Source organism: Electrophorus electricus, chromosome 2 (assembly GCF_041902795.1).
Source record: "Electrophorus electricus isolate QZ-2024a chromosome 2, ASM4190279v1, whole genome shotgun sequence".
Lineage (NCBI taxonomy): Eukaryota > Metazoa > Chordata > Actinopteri > Gymnotiformes > Gymnotidae > Electrophorus > Electrophorus electricus.
Genome location: NC_137498.1, coordinates 31,340,062 through 31,358,876, shown reverse-complemented (window position 1 = coordinate 31,358,876; position 18,815 = coordinate 31,340,062). Strand labels below are relative to the sequence as shown.

Genomic DNA, 18,815 nt, shown 5'->3' with positions numbered 1-18,815 from the left:
AGAAGATACAAAGTCATAAAGCAAAGACCATTTTGAACTCAGACCTCTAATGCAGGTCTGTCTTTTAATTACATTTGAACTTTTGTCTTACATTGGTGAACCAATGTTATGAATATAAATGATTCTCAAAGAAATGAATTCTCAAAAATAAAAAAATAAAAGAAAGGTTTATGAAAAGTGCATACACAATTAACAAAACATACAAATAAATTAACAAATTAACATAGCTATTTGACGCAGTGTCATGCAACAAAACCTTAACATATGATATGATTCCAATTATAATTTACCACTTTTGGTCAATATTAATACTATTGTACAGATAGTACACTGTAAAAGAAAAGCCCAAGTTTCTCACAGCCAAATAGGCAACAGCTCAAGTAGTGAAAAAACACAAGGGAACAGGGCTTGGGGCTTCCCCACCAACATAACTCAAGTCCAGTGTGTAAACGAGGAGTAACTTCCTATGGAGTACTGATAGGACTTGTCATTTGTTACAGCAGTAAATTAATCTGTTCTAACCTAAGGCTTACAATCATGTTATTTGCACTTGAGCTTTTTAAAATGTCCCATACATGTATAATCTAAAAGTTCCAATCTTCCAGAAGCACAACTGGCCCAGTTTCTCGTGAAGCAGCAAAAACACCATCTACATGACTCTGCTGATGCACTGCCATGTAGTCGACTTGCAGAATGGTATAAAAGGCATCTTATTAGAATAATTGTGTGCTTGACAAAATAAATAACTGATGGGACATGTGTGGGGCAGAGCTTGTGTGCATAATGATTTGCTGTGGTGGTGATTGGGGTGTGTGTGTGTATGTGTGTGTGTGAGAGAGAGAGAGAGAGATTTGCTGTGGTGGTGGTTGGGTTTGTTTGTGCATGATGATTTGCTCTGGTGCTGTGCGTGTGTGTGGTGGCTGCGTGGGTGGGTGTGTGATTTGCTGTGATGGTGATTGGGTGGGTGGGTGTGCGCGAGATTTGCTGTGGTGGTGGTTGTGGCTGGTGGGCTTCCATGTGAGCAAGTTGAGCAAGTCGTGAGAACACAACTACAATAAAAGGTGAAGTCAACATGACTTTAGATTGTATAAAGAAAATTATCCTTATCGAATAAACGGAAAAACTTTCCTTTAAAAGCTTATGAATGGAAAAGTACTGAAAAACAGATTTAATGATGCTTTTCACTGGAGAATATAAAGCATGTAGGCTAATACCAAAACATTCTTCCTTTGCCATCTAAAACAAAAGGAATGAGTGCAAAAAAAGCAATAAGAACCAACCCATATTCCCCCTACTGCCATTTAGAAATACAGAAATATTGGCATCCACTTAATTTTTCTTAGCAACATTCGCTTGCATAGTTACATGCATGCATCAGTGTCATCATGCATTACTGTTTTCTATAATTATTTGAATGGTGCAAATGGTCCCCTTGCAAAACAGTGCTGCATCGTAGCCTAAACAAATCATCAGGGAGGTGTAGCGGTAGTATTATAGTGGTATGTCATAAAAATATCAGGCCAATTCTACAGAGAAACACTCAGATATTTAGCAGATCATTTAGCTGATCAGAATTAATGACCAACTTAATCAAGAACTTATGAACTTTATGTAATTAAAGTACAGCTAAAAGCATCAGAGCCAAGCTGCCATCATTGGGGGAAACGGACCCTGGAGGAGAAATAACTGAATACTTAAGAGAAATCTGATAAAAAAAATTTAAAAAAAAAGTTTTCTGCTAACAAAGTACCTGCAAGGTCATTACAGGTGCACCTTTTTGACAGTATGCATTATATAATATTTAAGGGTGATTTTTACAAGAAAAAACCTGTAGCAAAGAGCACATGACTTGTTAGTGTCTGAAGTGGTTACATGACATTGCTTTCATTTTTTTTTCTCCCCTTTTTGAACCATGACCAAGCCCCAACTTCCCAGAAGACTCACAGTGATCACCTGATTCTTAGTACCATATTACAGTGCACTTTAGTGCTATTGTGTTCCGGAGGAAACGGACACTTTTCTGGAAAACGCACATTAGCATATGAGCGTGTCCCACGTTCAAATTAAAAATGTATCTAGAGTGAAGCTTTAGTTGTTTCTTTTTGTTGTTCAGACTTAAAGGACAAAATCTGACCTGGGTGCTTGAGAACACCCCAAATCCCTTAACCCCTGGAAGCAAATCCATGAGCACTGGTCAACATACTGACAGCACTACCTCTAGGAACGTCTTTACAGACGTTCTTATCCATGCTTTCTCTCAAGTAAATTTCAAAATATGCATACCATTTCTTTTAAAGGAATGTTAAGATAAATTTGAAGTGTGAAAGGGACTTGAGAATCACGTGAAGGGTAACTGGAGTATTAGATCATGCCACAGAAACCAAAATTTTGCAAGAAGAGAAAATTAAATCCCACAATGAGAGTTGAAGAGCATTCCAGAATCTTAGATTATGATATACTTTGACTAAATGGTTCTCATCTCTATTGCATACATACAGTATCATTAAAATCACTGGAGTCAAATCTAAAGCATGTCCAAAACGTATACATTAAATTCAATGTTATATATATTTTTTGGATACAGAAGTAATATTTTGCTTCATCTACAAAGTTCTGAAAACTATTGCACTGTTAATCCACAGATTAATATGGAGATACAAACTGACATGGAGGGGCTCAACCCCTGTTCATAGCAAGCAAAGCTGAAGTTAATGAAGGCTGTTGGCATCAAAATGGGCAAGCACAGGGAAATAACTGCAGTCATACTCTCACCAGGTTATCACCTCTCACAAACAGCTACACTGCCTTTACCCATATCTAAAGACGAAAAGCACACCTCAAGAGTGTGTTAAAAAACAAAAACAAAAAAAAAATTTAAGATTGTCTAATTACCATTTTAAAAAATGTCTCATTCACACAAATCAGCTGTTGATCTACAATTGGCAATAGTATGTACACTTCACAAGGCAGTTATGCTACTGGAATTCATTACTCGATAGTATGAAAACCAGATGAGGCAGGACAGCAGGTTGTGACATGTGTTTACTGCTGACACTTCTGCATGCACGCTTGGTGTGGTTCACATACAGGCCATGTCAAGTTACCAGGTCAACGGTCCACTCCATTTGCCCCATTCCTACAATGCCAGAGGAACACTGCCCTTTAATTAGCACCAAGTGTGGAAGTGGAGCGACTAGTTGGGAGTGCTCCAAATATAAGAACCCAGCTGACTTCTTCAAAAAACAAACAAAGTAAAAAAAAAAAAAAAATAATAATAATAATAAAAATCCAATACACACATACATTAGTCTCCTGATGGTTGAGCATTATTTGAAACAGAAAAGAATATATACAAAGTGCTAAGTTAAAACATTCCTATTCAGAGTTGTGAGCAGTAGTATATTTGTATACCACACCTTGCCACTCATTTCCATGGCAGGATAAAAAGGCGCTTCTGATCATGTACATATTTTCTTTGAGAAAAGTAAAAGGTATATCCTATATAATTTTGATATACATCCATCTTAGGCACATCAAAAAAATAGCTGCATTACAGAATATAACGAACGTACTATTCAAACATCATTGAGGCGTCAGTGTTGGGCGTGCAGAGGATTGCATGCTGGAAGAAAGCTTTCTGGAAGAGGGCATCTTCTCACCAGGCCTCTTCCCATTGACAGGAGACTGAAGATTTGTCTCAGAATTGGAAGACTTGCATTTGCCCACAGGTAGCAGTGAGCGTTTGCCAGGGGTGTAGGTAGCAGCCGACTCCTTGTCTTCGCTGGCAGCCCTGCCGGAGAGGGCTGCAGGGGAGACTTGGTGGGAGGCGTTCCCCTCGCCCTCTTCCGCACCCAGTTTGGTCTGGCTGCTGGACCTGGCTGTCCTGTCGCTACTCTTCTTGGGGAGCATGGCGCTCTTGCCCAGGTCGGCAGAGCGGCGGGTGTCCTTCTGCCTTAGGGCACTCTTGAAGAAGGAGAGGCCTTTATCCTCGGACTTGCTACTGCGGCGCAGGTCCCTGGAGGAGACGCTGGGAGAGCGCAGGCTGGTGACTGAGGAGCTGCTGCTGGAGCTGCGTAGGGGCCTCCTCTCCAGCCGAACTCCCTCGGTGCCCCTGGGTTGAGAGTAGCGCAACATGGCCCCAGGTCTGGGCTTGTCCGCCAGGGGACTGGTGTGGACAGAGTCCCGGCTGGAGCTCCTCTCCATCAGCTTCTTCCTGCTGGAGGCAGAGCTCTTCTCCTGCGTGCTGACGAAGTTTCTTTTCCCGGTTGGCGAGGGGGAGGCCGAAGACAATGCAGGAGAGGTCAGGCGCTGCTTCGCTTTCGTTGCCGCAGACACTGATGCTGCCTCCTGGATCTGGGAGTGGTCCTTCTTCTTGGAGGGGGTTCCTGGTGAGACCCCTTTGGTGTTCTTGGCAGGTTCACTCTTCTCCTTCAAATTGGTCACTCTGGCACCCTTCCCTTGAGGGTTGGAAGATGTTTGGGATGAAGTCGATTTCTGCACAGAAGACGTGCTCTGGCGCTTTTTGGATTTCTCCTGGTCTCCCTTCACCTTGCTCGAGCTCTTTTTCGTCCCGGCCGTCTGCCCCTTTATCTCCCCCTTTGTCCCTGCTAAGTTCTTGTGTTTTTGCTCTTTGGAAGGAGTCCCATGCACATTTTGGTCCAAAGCAGTGATCTGGTTGTTGTTGTCCAGAGGCTCAGCTTTGGAGCTTTTCCTGTCAACAGTCGGGAGCACCCTGCAGTAGGCGTCATCCACAATCCTTGTCCCATCGCCCTCGTCACTACCAATGCCCTCCATGGTGGCCAGAGGGGCCTTGCTGCTCGCGTGGCGCTCGTGCCGGCTGTAGCTGCCAAAGCATGATGTGGACACCTTGTCATCGCTTGCCTCCCCAATTCTCTCCAGCGGTGGTGAGGAGCGGGAGTCTAAGGAGAAGTGCGAGGGTGAGCTGGACCTCATGTGGAGCTTGGCAGACAGAGACCAGCAGGGCTTGGTGCCATTCTCACTAAAGGCCAGAGGGCTGGCTAACGGCGATCTGGAAGACAAGCTCTGACGCTGGATGCTCCGCACAAAGGGTCGGGTGGAAAATCCTCCTTAACGAAATGGAGAGAGATTGAAACTAATGCACTGATACCAGAGAAAATGGAAAGGACAGCAGGCATGCATTTTTGGCTTAGCTGAGCAAGGCGACAGATCCTGTGTTAGTGCTAGAGAGCTGAAAAAGGGAAAGTACAGGCAGTCATCAAAAGAGAACAGCCAAATGCAAGATCATGGTTATGGTTACAGCTCAAGAGTAAATGGGGAATTTTAATAAAACCTGACTGTTTCACAATGTTTCTATGGTTTCAGGGCTGAAAATGCTTCGCTACACTGCAGTTGAACTGCTTCATTACCTTGTGTTTAGCATATTGCTCAATCAACCCATATTTAGTCTTTACAGTATAAAGTATCTCTTCCGGTCTTGAAGGTCTTGCAGCTTTCTGGCCTCCTTCACTTGTATTTGCCTTTGTGTACACTTCAGTCTGCCTATCCTCATATTCTCAGTTCTTTCCTGTAGCCTCTGCACCATGGGAGATGGGGATTTTAGCGAAGCAGGGCCTACACTCAGTAACACTGTCCCTGCTCACCTACATGCCTGTGCTTCTCTGCCTTCTTTCAAAAGGCAGCTGTAAACAGGTTCTTTCTGCTTGCTGTCTCAGCACCACAACTCTATCTATCAATTTTATAGGTTCTATTTTTATATGTTAAATATTTTACTGCTTTTTCATTCGTATTGTGAATTGTCTCTCCCCCACCCCATATTGTAAATTTTACAGTATGTATAGGTGACATTGGGTACACTGAAAGGCACTTAAAATAAAAAGCTATTATTCAATAAAATGTTATATCATGATGATAATAATAATAATAATAATATCATTGTAACGCTGCTAGTTATTTGGGTAGACAAGTATCATTTACAGTTATGGAGTTACACTTAGGCATGAATTGATTACATTATTTTAATTACCCTGTGAATATGAGAAAATTAAACAATCCTATGAAATTGTTCAGCTCCAGTTTCTACACACCCTTTACAAATTGGCTACAGGAGGTGTGCTTTTTCTTCGTTGAAGTTATGTTGCTCACCGTGAAATAAAAATGGCATAGAAACATTGTGAAAGAGTCTAACATCATATAAAGAACCTTGTCACTGTCCACATGACACACAAAACCAGAATAAGTATGAGGCCCAGTGCCTCCCACATGCTCCTCACCGTCGTCTTCGCTGCGATCACCCGGGAACTCCATAGACTCGGCAAGAGAGGCCAGGGATGTGCGGCGTGATGAAGCTCCGGAGGCCAGGCTGGGTGGCTTGCTTCCTGGGATGCGGTTCACCCAGTGCTCACACAGAGACGAGCTGGTGGAGCCTAACTCCAACACAGGCATCATAACACAATCAGAATCCTCCCAAAGAGGCAGAGACACGTTTGGAGGAGCCCTTCAGCCCACCTCAGACAAACAGAAATGAGAAACTGCAGAGCAAGCAAGAGCCACAAAAGCCTGCAGCTCCTGTCATATTGGCTAAAAAATGTTTATCCATTGGCACCACAGGCAGGAGAGAGGGAGAGTCACGCTTAGATTAAGTGCTATCCCCAGGCTCAAAAACCATGAGTCAGCTGAGAGTCAGAACCACTCGGCTCATCTACCACGCCTGCAGCACGCGATGAATGAGTGTGGTGACTTACCAGCCACAGAGCTATTGGCAGACCAAGAAGGAATAGTCGTCCTCCTTTGATAGAACAGAATGTAGGCCATCTGTTGGCATACTTCCTCATCAGCTATGGGCTGGACCTCGCTGTCATCAAAGCAGTACCACTGCCCATCAATGGAGTTCTTACAGTACGCTGAGTAGGAAAAACAGCAGTGTTCCAGTTTTGTATATCCCCTAGGGTTTTCATTCATGTTCTGCCTATAACAGTTCAGTCACTTAAAGTGGCCTACAATGAATGGAATGTTTGCAATTAGCATGGCATGCTAACTGACCAAAAAACAAAAACAAACCACACCCATAAAGATCACTTACTGTTAGCAATATTTATACTGTGTGATTGAACATTTATAAGACCCATTAGGCAGGATTATGGAGCAATTGTGGTTACACCAACTGAGTACATTACACTTACAACCCAAAAGCCAGCACAGCGACCTTTGCCCTGCTGCACGGTGTTACCTGTGTAGTGCCCTCCATGCATGTTGCCATGGTGATTGCATACAGCATACAAGTCATAAAGATAGTCATCTGGGTTACGGCCGAGGCCGTACGGTCGTCTCCAGGGTGACCAGTGTGAGGGGAGGCTCCAGCTGCTCTGGCTCCTCTTCACCACGTGGGGGGCCATGTCCAGGCCAAGCAGAGGGAACTGCACCATGTTCTGCATCTTCAGTCTCCTGTCGCCCTCCTGCAGCATGCCAAGATGCAGCTGGCTTTACACAACATGCTGCTGCTAACAGTACTTGCATGACAAACGCTGACAAGTCACACAGATGTAGCACTAACCAAAACCACCCTACAATATCCAGAATTCCTCTGACCAGTTCATTCACCTTTAGCAATGTTAGCATTTTAGATGATGCATGCTTTTAATCCCCAGAGCAGCAAGCAGACGCAAGATTAAATAGCCAGCAGTGCATTTACTCCTTGTTGCGGAGACAGAGCACAGGGAAGTGAGCCATACCTGCCTGAACCGCTTCAGATGGAGGATGAGGATGTCTGGCAGGGTCCACAGGCTGAGTTTGATGCGGCCCTGCTGTAGCTGCTTGCAGTGGGGACAGCGCCACGCGTCGTCCGGAGCCAGCTGCAAGGACACAGCATGGGAGAGCAGCCATGATCAAGCAAGCATGGGCTGGGCCATGCATGGCTCCATGTGGATGTCCAACTCACTCAGGCGTGCCCTTATTTCACTTTCAGCATGGCTGTTTTTAAACCACATCCACAGTGGCTGGTGCCAGTTCAGGCTAACCACAGGGTGGATTTCAACTGCGTACCAGTACGCAGTAGCAGAAATAAGGAGAACCCACCATTTAACATCTGCCCAGGGAGATCAGCCATTCAGGAAATGGAGGGAAAGGCAAGTCAGCTCTTTCTATCACACTCCACTTTGACTGGGGTGGAGGAATGGAGCAGAAACTAGCACTGGGCAACACTGACAAAACTCAATATTATTATATATTTGGAAAATATCATGATATTTCAATACATTGCAACTTTACACTATGCTTCCTGTGTACTGGCAATGTATGCTCAAACGATTTCTTGCAAACTTGCTCAAATTGCGTTGATTTGTTATGTGATCAAAACATTCAAACAAGACCAAGAGAAAAATCTTACATAGGTGTTGCAAACTTTAACCGAACAGGAAATGTACGAAGCAAAATCAGAAGTGAGGTGTCACCTGCTCCTCTTTGGTGTAGAGCTGGAAGCACTGTGCGAGGGTGCAGGCTTGCGGCTGGTGGTGCTGTTCGCGGTGCAGGTACACGCTCTCTGCGTCTGGGATGTACTCCTCCTCCGTGTGGCCAAACAGGCTGTGGGCAAAGCCATCACACATGCTATCAGCCAACATGGTATACGCTAGCCAGCAGCCTTAGTAAGACCTGATTATTTGAGCTCTCGCAAGGACTTTGCAATGCAGTAGCTGGAATTCCCCCAAGGACTAGAGACAGCGCCTTACTCTTGCATCTCAACTTCCCTTCTCTTTAGACAAATGGAGATCTTTATTCCAGCTTCTACTTACTAATCCTTGGTCTCTTTATCCCACTCAACCACGATCTTTACATGAGGAGGGCCCCCATGGCCACACGACTTGTATGCCCTGCAAAAAGATGAACGCAACAATCAGGACTCCCTCCCAGCCAAGTTTAATCCATCTATAGTTTAAAAAAATAAAAAAAAAAGAGAGAGAGTTGGAAGAGTCTCCTACAGTTTATTGTGAGCATTACATAGGTGAAGCAGCAGAGATAGAGGGGTCTGAAATTTTCTCCAAGAACAGGGAGGTCAGAGGCAGACCAACCTCTCCACGGTGGGGTGACGGAGCGGATGCTCCTCCTGAGGTAACAGGTACGTAATTCCTACTACACCAACAACACGCAGGCTGAAGGGCCCCACCTAAGACACATCAACCAGATATAAAATTTGTAGCACAACAACTCTAACATAAGGAATAAGAGTCTAAATGTTCACACTTAATCGTTTTAAGACAACAATATGCATCTATACCAGGTGAAATCATCTAGTGCTTTGTCACTGTTACAGACTGCAGCACAGAGGCAGCATATGCACTGACCTGGATGTAAACCCCTGGTCTCAGGTGATGCATCTTCTCCAGTATCGCCTTCTGAAGCACATCCCATGTCACAGCGCGGTCCATGTACAGAACAAAGGGAAGGCCAAACCTTGCAGAGAACAAACAGAAATTTTAAGAGTACTGCTACACAAAGGTAATTTCCCCAAAGAACAAAAATAAACATCAAAGTTACAAATTTGATGCAGAATATCCATTTAGCACATCACTGAATTCTTTGGCATGGAGATTTCAGAACAAGGATGCAATGGGCTGTGAGTGTGGTGGAAGGGGCATGTGGAATGAGCTAGTGAGCATGGCTGGTACCTCCTCCCTTGATGACCAGTACAGGCTCTGTTACAGACCAGCAGGATCATCTTATCAGATTCCGTATTCTTATTGGGTGATGCCGGATTCACTGCCCCTTGCATGAACGACGGGGTGCGAGTGTTCTCACTGTTGTACTTCAGATTGTTCTGATTGAGGTTGGCCAGAAGGCTCCCTATGAATTTTAATCCAGTTTTGGTGGTGATGCAATAAAATGCATTTATTCACAGGTTGATGTCAGTGTATCACTATGACATTTTGGATTAGCACAATGCTAATAAATCAAAGTTACGTTTAAAATATGTCTTATTTTTTTCCAATCCCAAAAAATAAAAAGTACCTCTTTTGGAGCGAAGGTTTTCCAATCGGAATGTCTCAGGGGTTTCAAATGCAAAGATGGAGTCGCTCTCTTGAATGATATCGAGATCTTCGTCATCATCACAGAAGGAGCGGTGGAAACCATCGTAGTACATTTCGGTCAGGACAAACTGCCCAGTCAAGAAGCAAAAAACTGGGTCAATGACACTCATCACACCCTAAACAGTAAAGCTGCTTTAGCAGGTGTTCTCCAGAGAAACAGACATAAGCCACTCCTAACTAGAGTACAACCAATCCACATGGGAGTGTTTTGCAAGGATGTTATGTAAAAGGGCCACTGCAAAAGCCTGTCTGTCAGGTTATTTTCAACTCCCATTTGCTTGCTTTCACCAGTGCAAGCACAAGATATGATTTAATGCGGAACTGAAAATTATTTTACAAGAGCAATTTTTTGCTTGGAAAAGAAATTATAAATAAATAAATAGATTCATTCATCATAATAATTTAAAAAATAATAAATCAACAGCTAAATCAAAAAAGAACACATTTCTATATATCTCTTTATACAGCAGCTCATGTGTGGGGTTAAAAAAAAAAAAAAAAGAGGTCCTGAGTTTTTCTCCCGTCTCTGGCACTCCTGTTACTCGCTTTGCCATGTTAGGCAAAGCGTGGACATGAACATGACCCAGCGTGGACATGGACATGACCCAGAGAGCAGCTCTGAGGGACTCTGAAGTACATCATGTCAATAATGACATGTTAATGACACGTCAGGTGTGTCTTTGAACAACCAATTAATATATAATCCTACTGTGCCTCTGGAATGACTACAAACTATTGGGGGTTTTCTTGGTTTGGTTTTGCTTCTTTTATACACTTTTTAGTTTAAATTAAGTGTAATACATGGACTTGTACCATATACAACTATTTTGTATGCAATTAAATTAATGTCAGTGAATCCTTTTAACTCAATAAAAAAAAGTTATTTTAGTAGAAGCTACTGGAACATAAAGGAAGTGGCATCCTATGCTGAAATCATGTTCTACTCAAGAATTAAGCTAAAAAATTGCATGCTTTCTTTATATCAATCAGCAAGCTTGCTAGTGGTGTAAGATAGCTATAAACAGAACACCCACTGTACAACCGTTAGTTGTTTGACAGGGAATGCTGTTTAATATTTATGCATTTAATATTTACATTAATAGTTCAGTGAAAACAATTTGCATAATCTTCCCTTTACCAAAAATACAGTCTGGAACAAGAACTGCTGCAGTGAAAAGAGTTTGTAAAATTCCGCAAAATACAGAGGAGTTTTTGTAAAATACAAAGAAGTACTTAGAGGCCCTGAATGAGGAACACACCAAACACCTGCACAGGCTCAGAAATAATGGAGGAGTGTCTTGCAGAAGGAAATTCTAGGGTAAATAAGCATTACACTCCACTCCACTCGGGCTCAATTGCACTTCCAAACATCAGAATTAGAAGCCAAGTTAAAACACACCGCCTTTCTGCTTCATTTATAATGGCAACAGGGAAACAATTTTTTTTTCTCCACATTTCAATTTAACAGCAGTAGAATGCAATGCATTCTAAATTAATGGATAAAACACTGAATAATATAATGACAACCATATTAAAAAAAAAAATTTTAATTAGTGGAAAGGCCAATAGAGGGAGAAAGTAAAGCCCATTAGAGCTCCACAACAGAAACGACAGAAACTAGATTTCTGAATACTCTCGCCAGAATATACATTGCATATTATTATTATTGTTAATGAACTTGCTACCAAACTAGTGAGTATTACTGGCTTCACAATGTGTTAATTTTCCAGGATTACTACAATCAATCAAGGGACATTCTGTGGAGACATTCCGCTGTATATAGCAGGCAACACCTTCTACCAAACCATTATTATACCTTACAAATGTGGAAAACTGATTCCTGCAACGTTTACCCCACATTCTGAACTTCCATTTCTGGTTTTCTAATTCCACTGAAGAAAATACTATACTTGTATGTTAAAGGGCAAATTGCAGCAAATTATATAATTTTCCATACATGCCTCAATCATCTATAACTGCCATTACAGCATACATGAAAATAGTTTTTCCTTGCTAACTTTTTTTCCATGGTACAGCCTACTTTATTCATTGGCCGTATCCCAAGTGACTATGTTTACAATGAACTTGACCTAACCAAGGCATGAGCGCGCTCAATCTAAAAATAAACAAAGCTGATTTAAGACACAGGACACGGCAACATGGCTGGTGGGCTGGAAACCACAAAAGTGCCTAACACAGCTATGGCCATGAAACAGCAATTCCTGCATCATCAGTGTAGTCAGCTCCAAAACAGAAACAGAGGCCTTGCAGCAAGATACACTGCCTGACAACTTCCATTAATAACAGAAGGTAACGGTCCTGCATCCATATTCAATCTATGCCTGAAGGTTTGTAAACGGGCACCTGGTCCGGCGGAATCTTGGTCTCTCTCGCCACAGCCTCTCTCAGCCTGGAGACGGTGCTATTGAGGGGGACAGCGACGCCGATCCGCATGCAGTGAGAGTATTTGCCCTGATACACCACCGTCACGTACAGAGGCCTGGGATAGAGGCACACAGCAAGAGCACACCTCAGCACCCCCACAGAGGCAGGGCAGCCAACGACACCAGTGGCATCCGGTAAAACAAGCCAAAACATGGATACAAGTCAAATATTACACTAGCTAATTAGTATATTACACTACACTAATAAGTACATTTTACATTATATAAGTTTGGCAGCACATGCTTTTTAAATATAGGGATAAGTGAATCCTCAGATGTGAAGTAACCAGAAGTGTCCAAATGAATGGATGAATTTCCTCCCTGCAAAGCCAATCAGTACAGAAAGTTGAATCTGTATTAAACAACAGCAGCTTTCTCTCCACCAACACCAAACTGCTGCTTGAAATGTATGCAAGCCACACAAAAATACCACAACAGGGGTCTTCCAAACATTCATCTCTATAAAAACAAACATTTGAATGAGGAAGTCTTGCTCAACATAAATGGCCCAGCAGGACATGGATGTCAGATCTACAGAGAAACCGACTCACACATACTACAGCAGAAAGATCTAGGTAACCATCATGCCTGTCACAGCACTGGACTCACAGTTTCTCTCTCCCCCTCAAATCAGTCTCTCTCTCTTGATTTAGCATAATCCCAGTACTATCTCACTCATTCAAATTTAGCATAATCCCAGTACTAGCTCTCATAAATTACACATAATCCCTGCAGTACCTCCCTCATCTACATTTAACAATCCCAATAAGTTCAAGTTCGGTTTATTTGTCACATACATAGTCATACATAGTCAATAGTACCTTTTTCAACCTACATGCATATTTCAGGGAAGACTGTGAAATCCTACTGGGAGGTGAGGTTGTCAGCACTGCCTTCAGTTCATATAAGCCTTCTCTGTGGAACGAAAGCCTAGCCTACTAACTCCTATCAGAATCCTGTTTAATTTAAACATGGAATTAAAGTCTGATCCTATTGGCCAGTCCTTTATTGTGTGATGGTTTCGAAGTAACGTATCATCCCTAATGTATTGGTGGAGCAAATGTGCACTAAATCACCTCTGTCGTTCGCCTAAGAGTAGGATATCTTTAATCATTAATGTGAAATAATAAATTGAGAGCCCTAAAAAAGAATCAGCATCGAACAAGGATCTTATTCAGGCACTGTAGCGAGACCTGAAAATAGTACCCATTGAAAACAAAAAAAAAAACTTGCCGACACCTCTTAGGAGTGAGAAACGGTGACAGCACCTCACTGACACCTCGGTTCCCCGCAAGGTTTTAAAAAATGTAATACACCACACCGTACTAGGAAAAACACTTGCATAACCATTATGAACTGGATTTCCCTTCTGTTTCTTAACAGATATCTTAGCAAAAGCCATGCTAATTTGCAAATGGCATTTACTGTGACTGAGAACCACCCAACACCTGCAGTAGAAAATGTCCTTAGGCTACAGAAGCAACTTTCATCACAAAACAAGCAGCCCAATACTGGTGAATGAGAAACCTTTCTTCAGCCAAAAGCCTATTTGTTCACAGCAGAGAGAATAAAGTAAAGTGAATATAGCCCAACACATTAACTCTTCTCAGAGCACAAAGGACAACAATTCCAGCATTATTCCTTAACTCTATGAGGCAGTTGAAGATGTTATCCGAGTTGCAATGGCAATGCAGGACAAATGAGCGGAAAATGAGGTTAGCTTCAGACCACGGTCCACAGTAGAGAAGCAAGAACTCCTCAAGGGCAGACCTTCTCATATTGCAGACGAAGTCCAGAAGTTCCAGCTGCCCTACACAACCATCCAGGAAATCCAGGCAAAAGGTGCTCACTTACCGAGTATGAGGTAACGGGATGGGGAGGGAGATACACAGGAAAGGATCAAAAGTGTTGCTCTGTTTCTGACAGTGCGGGCAAGTGAGCGAGGACCTGTGTGTAGGAGAGAGAGAAAAACAGAAGAAGAGATAGGGATAGAGAGAGACAAAAAATGGAGGTCTTCAACAAAGCTAAGTGACTAGAAGAAGCATCGCAGGACAGACAAGTACTGCGATACCTGTACTGTGCTTGAAAAAGCTCCTGAACAAAGGAGCCAGCTGAGAGTGGGAGTGAGGGTCCCTCCAGAGCTCCATCATCTTCCTCTAGGGGGGGCTGTGGACAGCAAACAGCAAAAAAACAGAAATTTACATTAACCCATGACTGAATTAGAGGAATAAACCTCTGCTAGATACTGCCACAAATTCACACTAATTTGAGTACATCAAGAATATTTATTAATATCCACCACTGGAATTCATACCTCTCACTTTACAAATATGCTGTGTAGCACAAGGCTCTGGCTCCTAGTTGTCATGTACCATGAGAAACGATGACTAGGATGTGCTTTTACACTGATGAGACAGTTCTTTCAGCAGAATGCACCCTCAGCTTTTAGCTTATCAGGGACATGCAACCAAGACAAATTTGGAAAAATGACACTTTTCTTAGTGAAATTTCTTGGTAAAGTTCCTGATGCTCTAGGGCACTCAGGGGAATGTTCTCTCTTTCATGGGAGCACAGCCTGCACATCCTGAGTGACCCCACGTGAAGGAGCTACATGCCTCAGGGCCCTGGCACTGTACAGGGCATCTGGCTCTGTGTGGACTTGGCAATGCACGGACCGATGGCTGAGGAGCTTGGTTTTAAGGGTGCTATTCTTGCACAGACTCAGCCTTAAATCAGGCTAACTTGCACTCTGTTGCATTTGCCAGCTAATCAAATGATTGAGATCTAAAGTCCTGAATGAGGAATCAACGTAAATCCATACCCATGCCATCTCTGCAAAACATATGCAGCAAGCATGGGGGCAAACTCACTGACAGCATAAGGAGGAAACCTGACCTAGTCTTTGGTTTTTCAACAGAATGACAATGTATGACTGCAGCATGTCCTTTCAGACTAGGTCAAAGTCACTCTGAAACCAAAAATGCAACTCACAACAAAAGTACAATGAGGATTAGAATACAGCAGAAAGATTTCAGCGCCTGTGCATAACTGCGAGCATTGCTGCAAGCAGTCAGTGCTGGTGAAGGCCTAGGACACTTTTCCAAGCCCAGCCCACCTTTATAGAGGACCTGTTGTGGCCCATGCTGTTAAGGTCTTCATGCACACGGTCCAGAAGCCAGAGGAGGAACTCTTGAGCATCATGCTGAGCATTTCCCCTGTACTGCATAGCACGCTTCGACACAGCATTCTAAAAAACACACGCCACACATCACGCCAAGGAAACGGCATGTAAAAGTTTGACAACAGCAAAGAGTTTCTCCAGCTATAAAGTGCAATGGTTCCAACGTACAGTGCAAAAGATGAGTCTAGTTTAATTGTGTCTAAATGTAAAGACAAAAGTAACCAGACTGTTTTTCATGTAATTTTGTTTTCATGCAAACTTTCATTACAAAATAACAGGAGGGAAAAATATGCTAGAACAGTATGGGTGCTCCTAATGACATCTGTTACTGTTTAAGAACTGAAATTTAGGTTGCTCCTGGTTTTGCAGAATTTAAAAGGTCATACTGTACAATAATGGCAAACATGCATACTTGTTATGAGCTTGCAGCTCTTACTTTGAAATCTCTGCTATGCTGTGGAGTATATTCAAATGTCCACAAGGATCTAACCAATCCAGCCAGCTGTTCGGTCACGTCTCCTTTCTGCTGAGGACCTCTCCTCTGCAGGTGAACACCGTTTGTCTTGGGTTTCTCTTCCTCCGTTGCATCTCCTCGAAACTGTTCCAGGGCCAAATACTCGGCAAAAAGCTCAGTATTGCTCAGACACTGCAGAATGGCATTCATGAAGCAAGTGTTGCCATGGTTTTTAAGACCGGACACACCAGGCACCTTGTCTCCTGCGAGAAAACCACCGCAGTCACTTTCTTCAGAGGCTACCGATCCCTTGCCCTCGAGCTTGAACGATGTGAAACCGCCATCGTCTTTGTCACCTTCCGGAGCGTGTAATTCGGATCCAAAGTGGGAGAGCGTTGACAGAGTCTTCAAGACTCTGCTCATAAAACTCCCCACCGACCGAACAGATCCTCTTCGGAAGAGTTTCTTACCAAGACTGGATTTCTTCTCTTTACTCGAGGCTTTGCTCGACATGACAGATTCTTTTAGAGCATCTCCACTATATCTCAGGGTTATGAAAGAAATTAGTGACACCTGAAGTAGGTACCTGCTATTAACTAATGTTAAACTGCAACCGTTAAGAAATTACTGCGCGTCTGACTCATTTATCATACGACGATCCCTCAAATTACTATACTAACGCTATCTTTCATTGCCAGTTAGCTGCCTAGCCTAGCCAAGCCAAGCTAAACCACCGGTTATCTATTTGATGCAATTGGCGCGGGAAGTGCTTCTCTTGTCCCAGTGTAAATAGTTAACATCAATGACACAATCCTTGTGGCTACATGTGAAAAAATGCATTGTGGCACTAACTAGATAACTTGCCTCCCTCAAAATACAAAAACTTGCTCAAGGTGTTCGATCTACATCTACCTTTAGCCTTCTATTCCCATAGCCACATCGTAAGGAATGAACGTTTCGTTAGGTAAACGACATGTTACAAATAGTTTATTAATAACAGCAGAACTAGCTAATAATCTGGCTAGCTAGTTAGCTTTAAATTTAGCAAGCCAGCCTGATGTTTAGGCCTAACTTTGCCTCGGTTTGGCAAGTCAAAATTGTGGAATTGCTCAACTAGCTTCTTAAATCAAACGGTTTGTCAAATGCGAAATGAACAAACTTCGCAAACCAACCTCTGCAACAAGAAAAGATAGTTGCCCGTGGTAGCCTAGCTTTAAGTCACTTTACATTTTAATGCAGGACCCTCGGAATGAAACACGAACAAATCTGGCCAGCTAGCCAGCAACTTTGCTTGCCTAGCTAGCTGTTAGTCTTGCTACTTGCGTTAGTTCGTATATCGTTTAAAATTATCTAGCTAACTGGCTAGCAAGAGCAGAGCAGAACAGAACTGAACTGAACTGAACTGCAACTCCGCCCTAGCAACAGCGCTCTGGTGTGAACTGTTGGCTAGACAGATAACGCTAGATAGGATAGATGGCTAAATTATCAGCAATATCCGTGGAGCTATGACCATCGAGAAGTGCGACCGTTAATATTTAGTGCGAGACAAACCAGGCCGTCCCGCCAGATTGTTCACAGTGAGCTAGCTAAATGCTAACATTGGCTACAAGCAGCCAGCCACATACAACCAAGAGAGACCTAGATAGTTATTTTGGCGATTTCCCATAACCACAAAAGTAGGGGCATATCCGAATATAACCCCGCCATGTCCTTCCATTGCTGCAGCTGCGTTGAGTAGTGTGCCGATTTGCAGATGCGATTTGCTCCAAATGATTCGTTTTAATCAAATCAGATAGTCCATAAGTCTTCAGGGCCGTTTCTGCTCTATCCAGCTAAAATCACTGACACTGCAGGGCGTTGGGTTAGCTGACGTCACAGCCCAGCAAATTTGAGCAGGTCGTTTCCGGAGGCTGTGTTGGGGTCTCTCTCTTTCTTAAGTAATGGGATTGCATCAGAGTGCAACATGTCATATGGGGATTGATTTTTCAATGCCTAAGAAGAGTATGAATGAATTGAAACATGGCAAATCGAGTTGATTGTGATTTTGCTATACCTGCCACTTTGTTTATGGAGAATGTTCCCATTAGAACCCCTATTGGCAATAGTCTACTTAAACGTCTGAAAAACACTCTTTTTACCTATGCATTTATTTACTACTGGAAGCAGAATTATTTAGACTATGCTTTGGCCACTACAATGCAGTTTGTGCATAATGTGACACTGACAGTTTTATTTATACCTCAGTCAGCTGTGTGTCACTGCACAACTGCTTCATGTAGTCAATTCCAGATGTGCCATTTACAACTGGAGCCTCTGTGATGTTGTGTCTTAACATGAGGACCAAAGAAATATCAGTGCCAGTAAAGCAACCCATCATGCATGTGGAGGAAAAAACACAGAATAAATGCATCAGACATAACCAGAACATTAGGTGCACCAAAATCAGTTTTGGCACGCTGTAAGAAAGCAAGAATGCACTGGTGAGCTTAGCAATAAGCAACCATATGAGAGACTTAGAAAGGTCACAGCAGTGGATGACAAAAGTGCTAACAATGCTAAGAAAGTCTGCAAAACAGATCCTGTTAGTCATGTGTCAAAGACTATATATGTGGGAGATTTTACATTTACAGTATTTGGCAGATGCCCCTGTCCAGAGCGACTTACAGAAGTGCTTTGTA

General features: G+C 42.9%; 1 protein-coding gene across 4 annotated transcripts; it reads right to left on the bottom strand.

Moving 5' to 3' along the window:
- Positions 1-27: 27 nt before the first annotated feature.
- usp31 (ubiquitin specific peptidase 31) lies at positions 28-18,034 on the bottom strand. Of its 4 annotated transcripts, none has more exons than XM_026997844.3 (16): positions 16,120-18,032; positions 15,618-15,749; positions 14,574-14,668; positions 14,357-14,449; positions 12,423-12,558; positions 9,979-10,126; positions 9,639-9,813; positions 9,315-9,423; positions 9,042-9,136; positions 8,766-8,843; positions 8,427-8,556; positions 7,710-7,829; positions 7,208-7,433; positions 6,723-6,881; positions 6,252-6,404; positions 28-5,084 (listed from the first exon to the last, which is right to left on the bottom strand). In XM_026997844.3, the coding sequence occupies exons 1-16, from the start codon at positions 16,648-16,650 to the stop codon at positions 3,583-3,585; spliced, it is 3,882 nt and encodes a 1,293-aa protein (XP_026853645.2). In that variant the 5' UTR covers positions 16,651-18,032; the 3' UTR covers positions 28-3,582. The 4 variants fall into 4 exon arrangements, with proteins under 4 accessions (XP_026853645.2, XP_026853568.2, XP_081555087.1 ...); XM_026997767.3 differs by having other exon boundaries at positions 28-5,087; positions 16,120-18,031; XM_081698961.1 differs by having other exon boundaries at positions 28-5,087; positions 16,096-16,233.
- Between the last annotated feature and the right edge of the window lie 781 nt (positions 18,035-18,815).

Coding starts and splice junctions, on each gene's coding strand:
- usp31 (XM_026997767.3), bottom strand. CDS start 16,650: ATGTCGAGCAAAGCCTCGAGTAAAGAGAAGAAATCCAGTCTTGGTAAG. Junction 7,830..8,426: donor TCTACACCAAAGAGGAGCAG/GTGACACCTCAC, acceptor GTGTCCTTGCAG/CTGGCTCCGGACGACGCGTG. Junction 7,434..7,709: donor ATCTGAAGCGGTTCAGGCAG/GTATGGCTCACT, acceptor GGCATGCTGCAG/GAGGGCGACAGGAGACTGAA.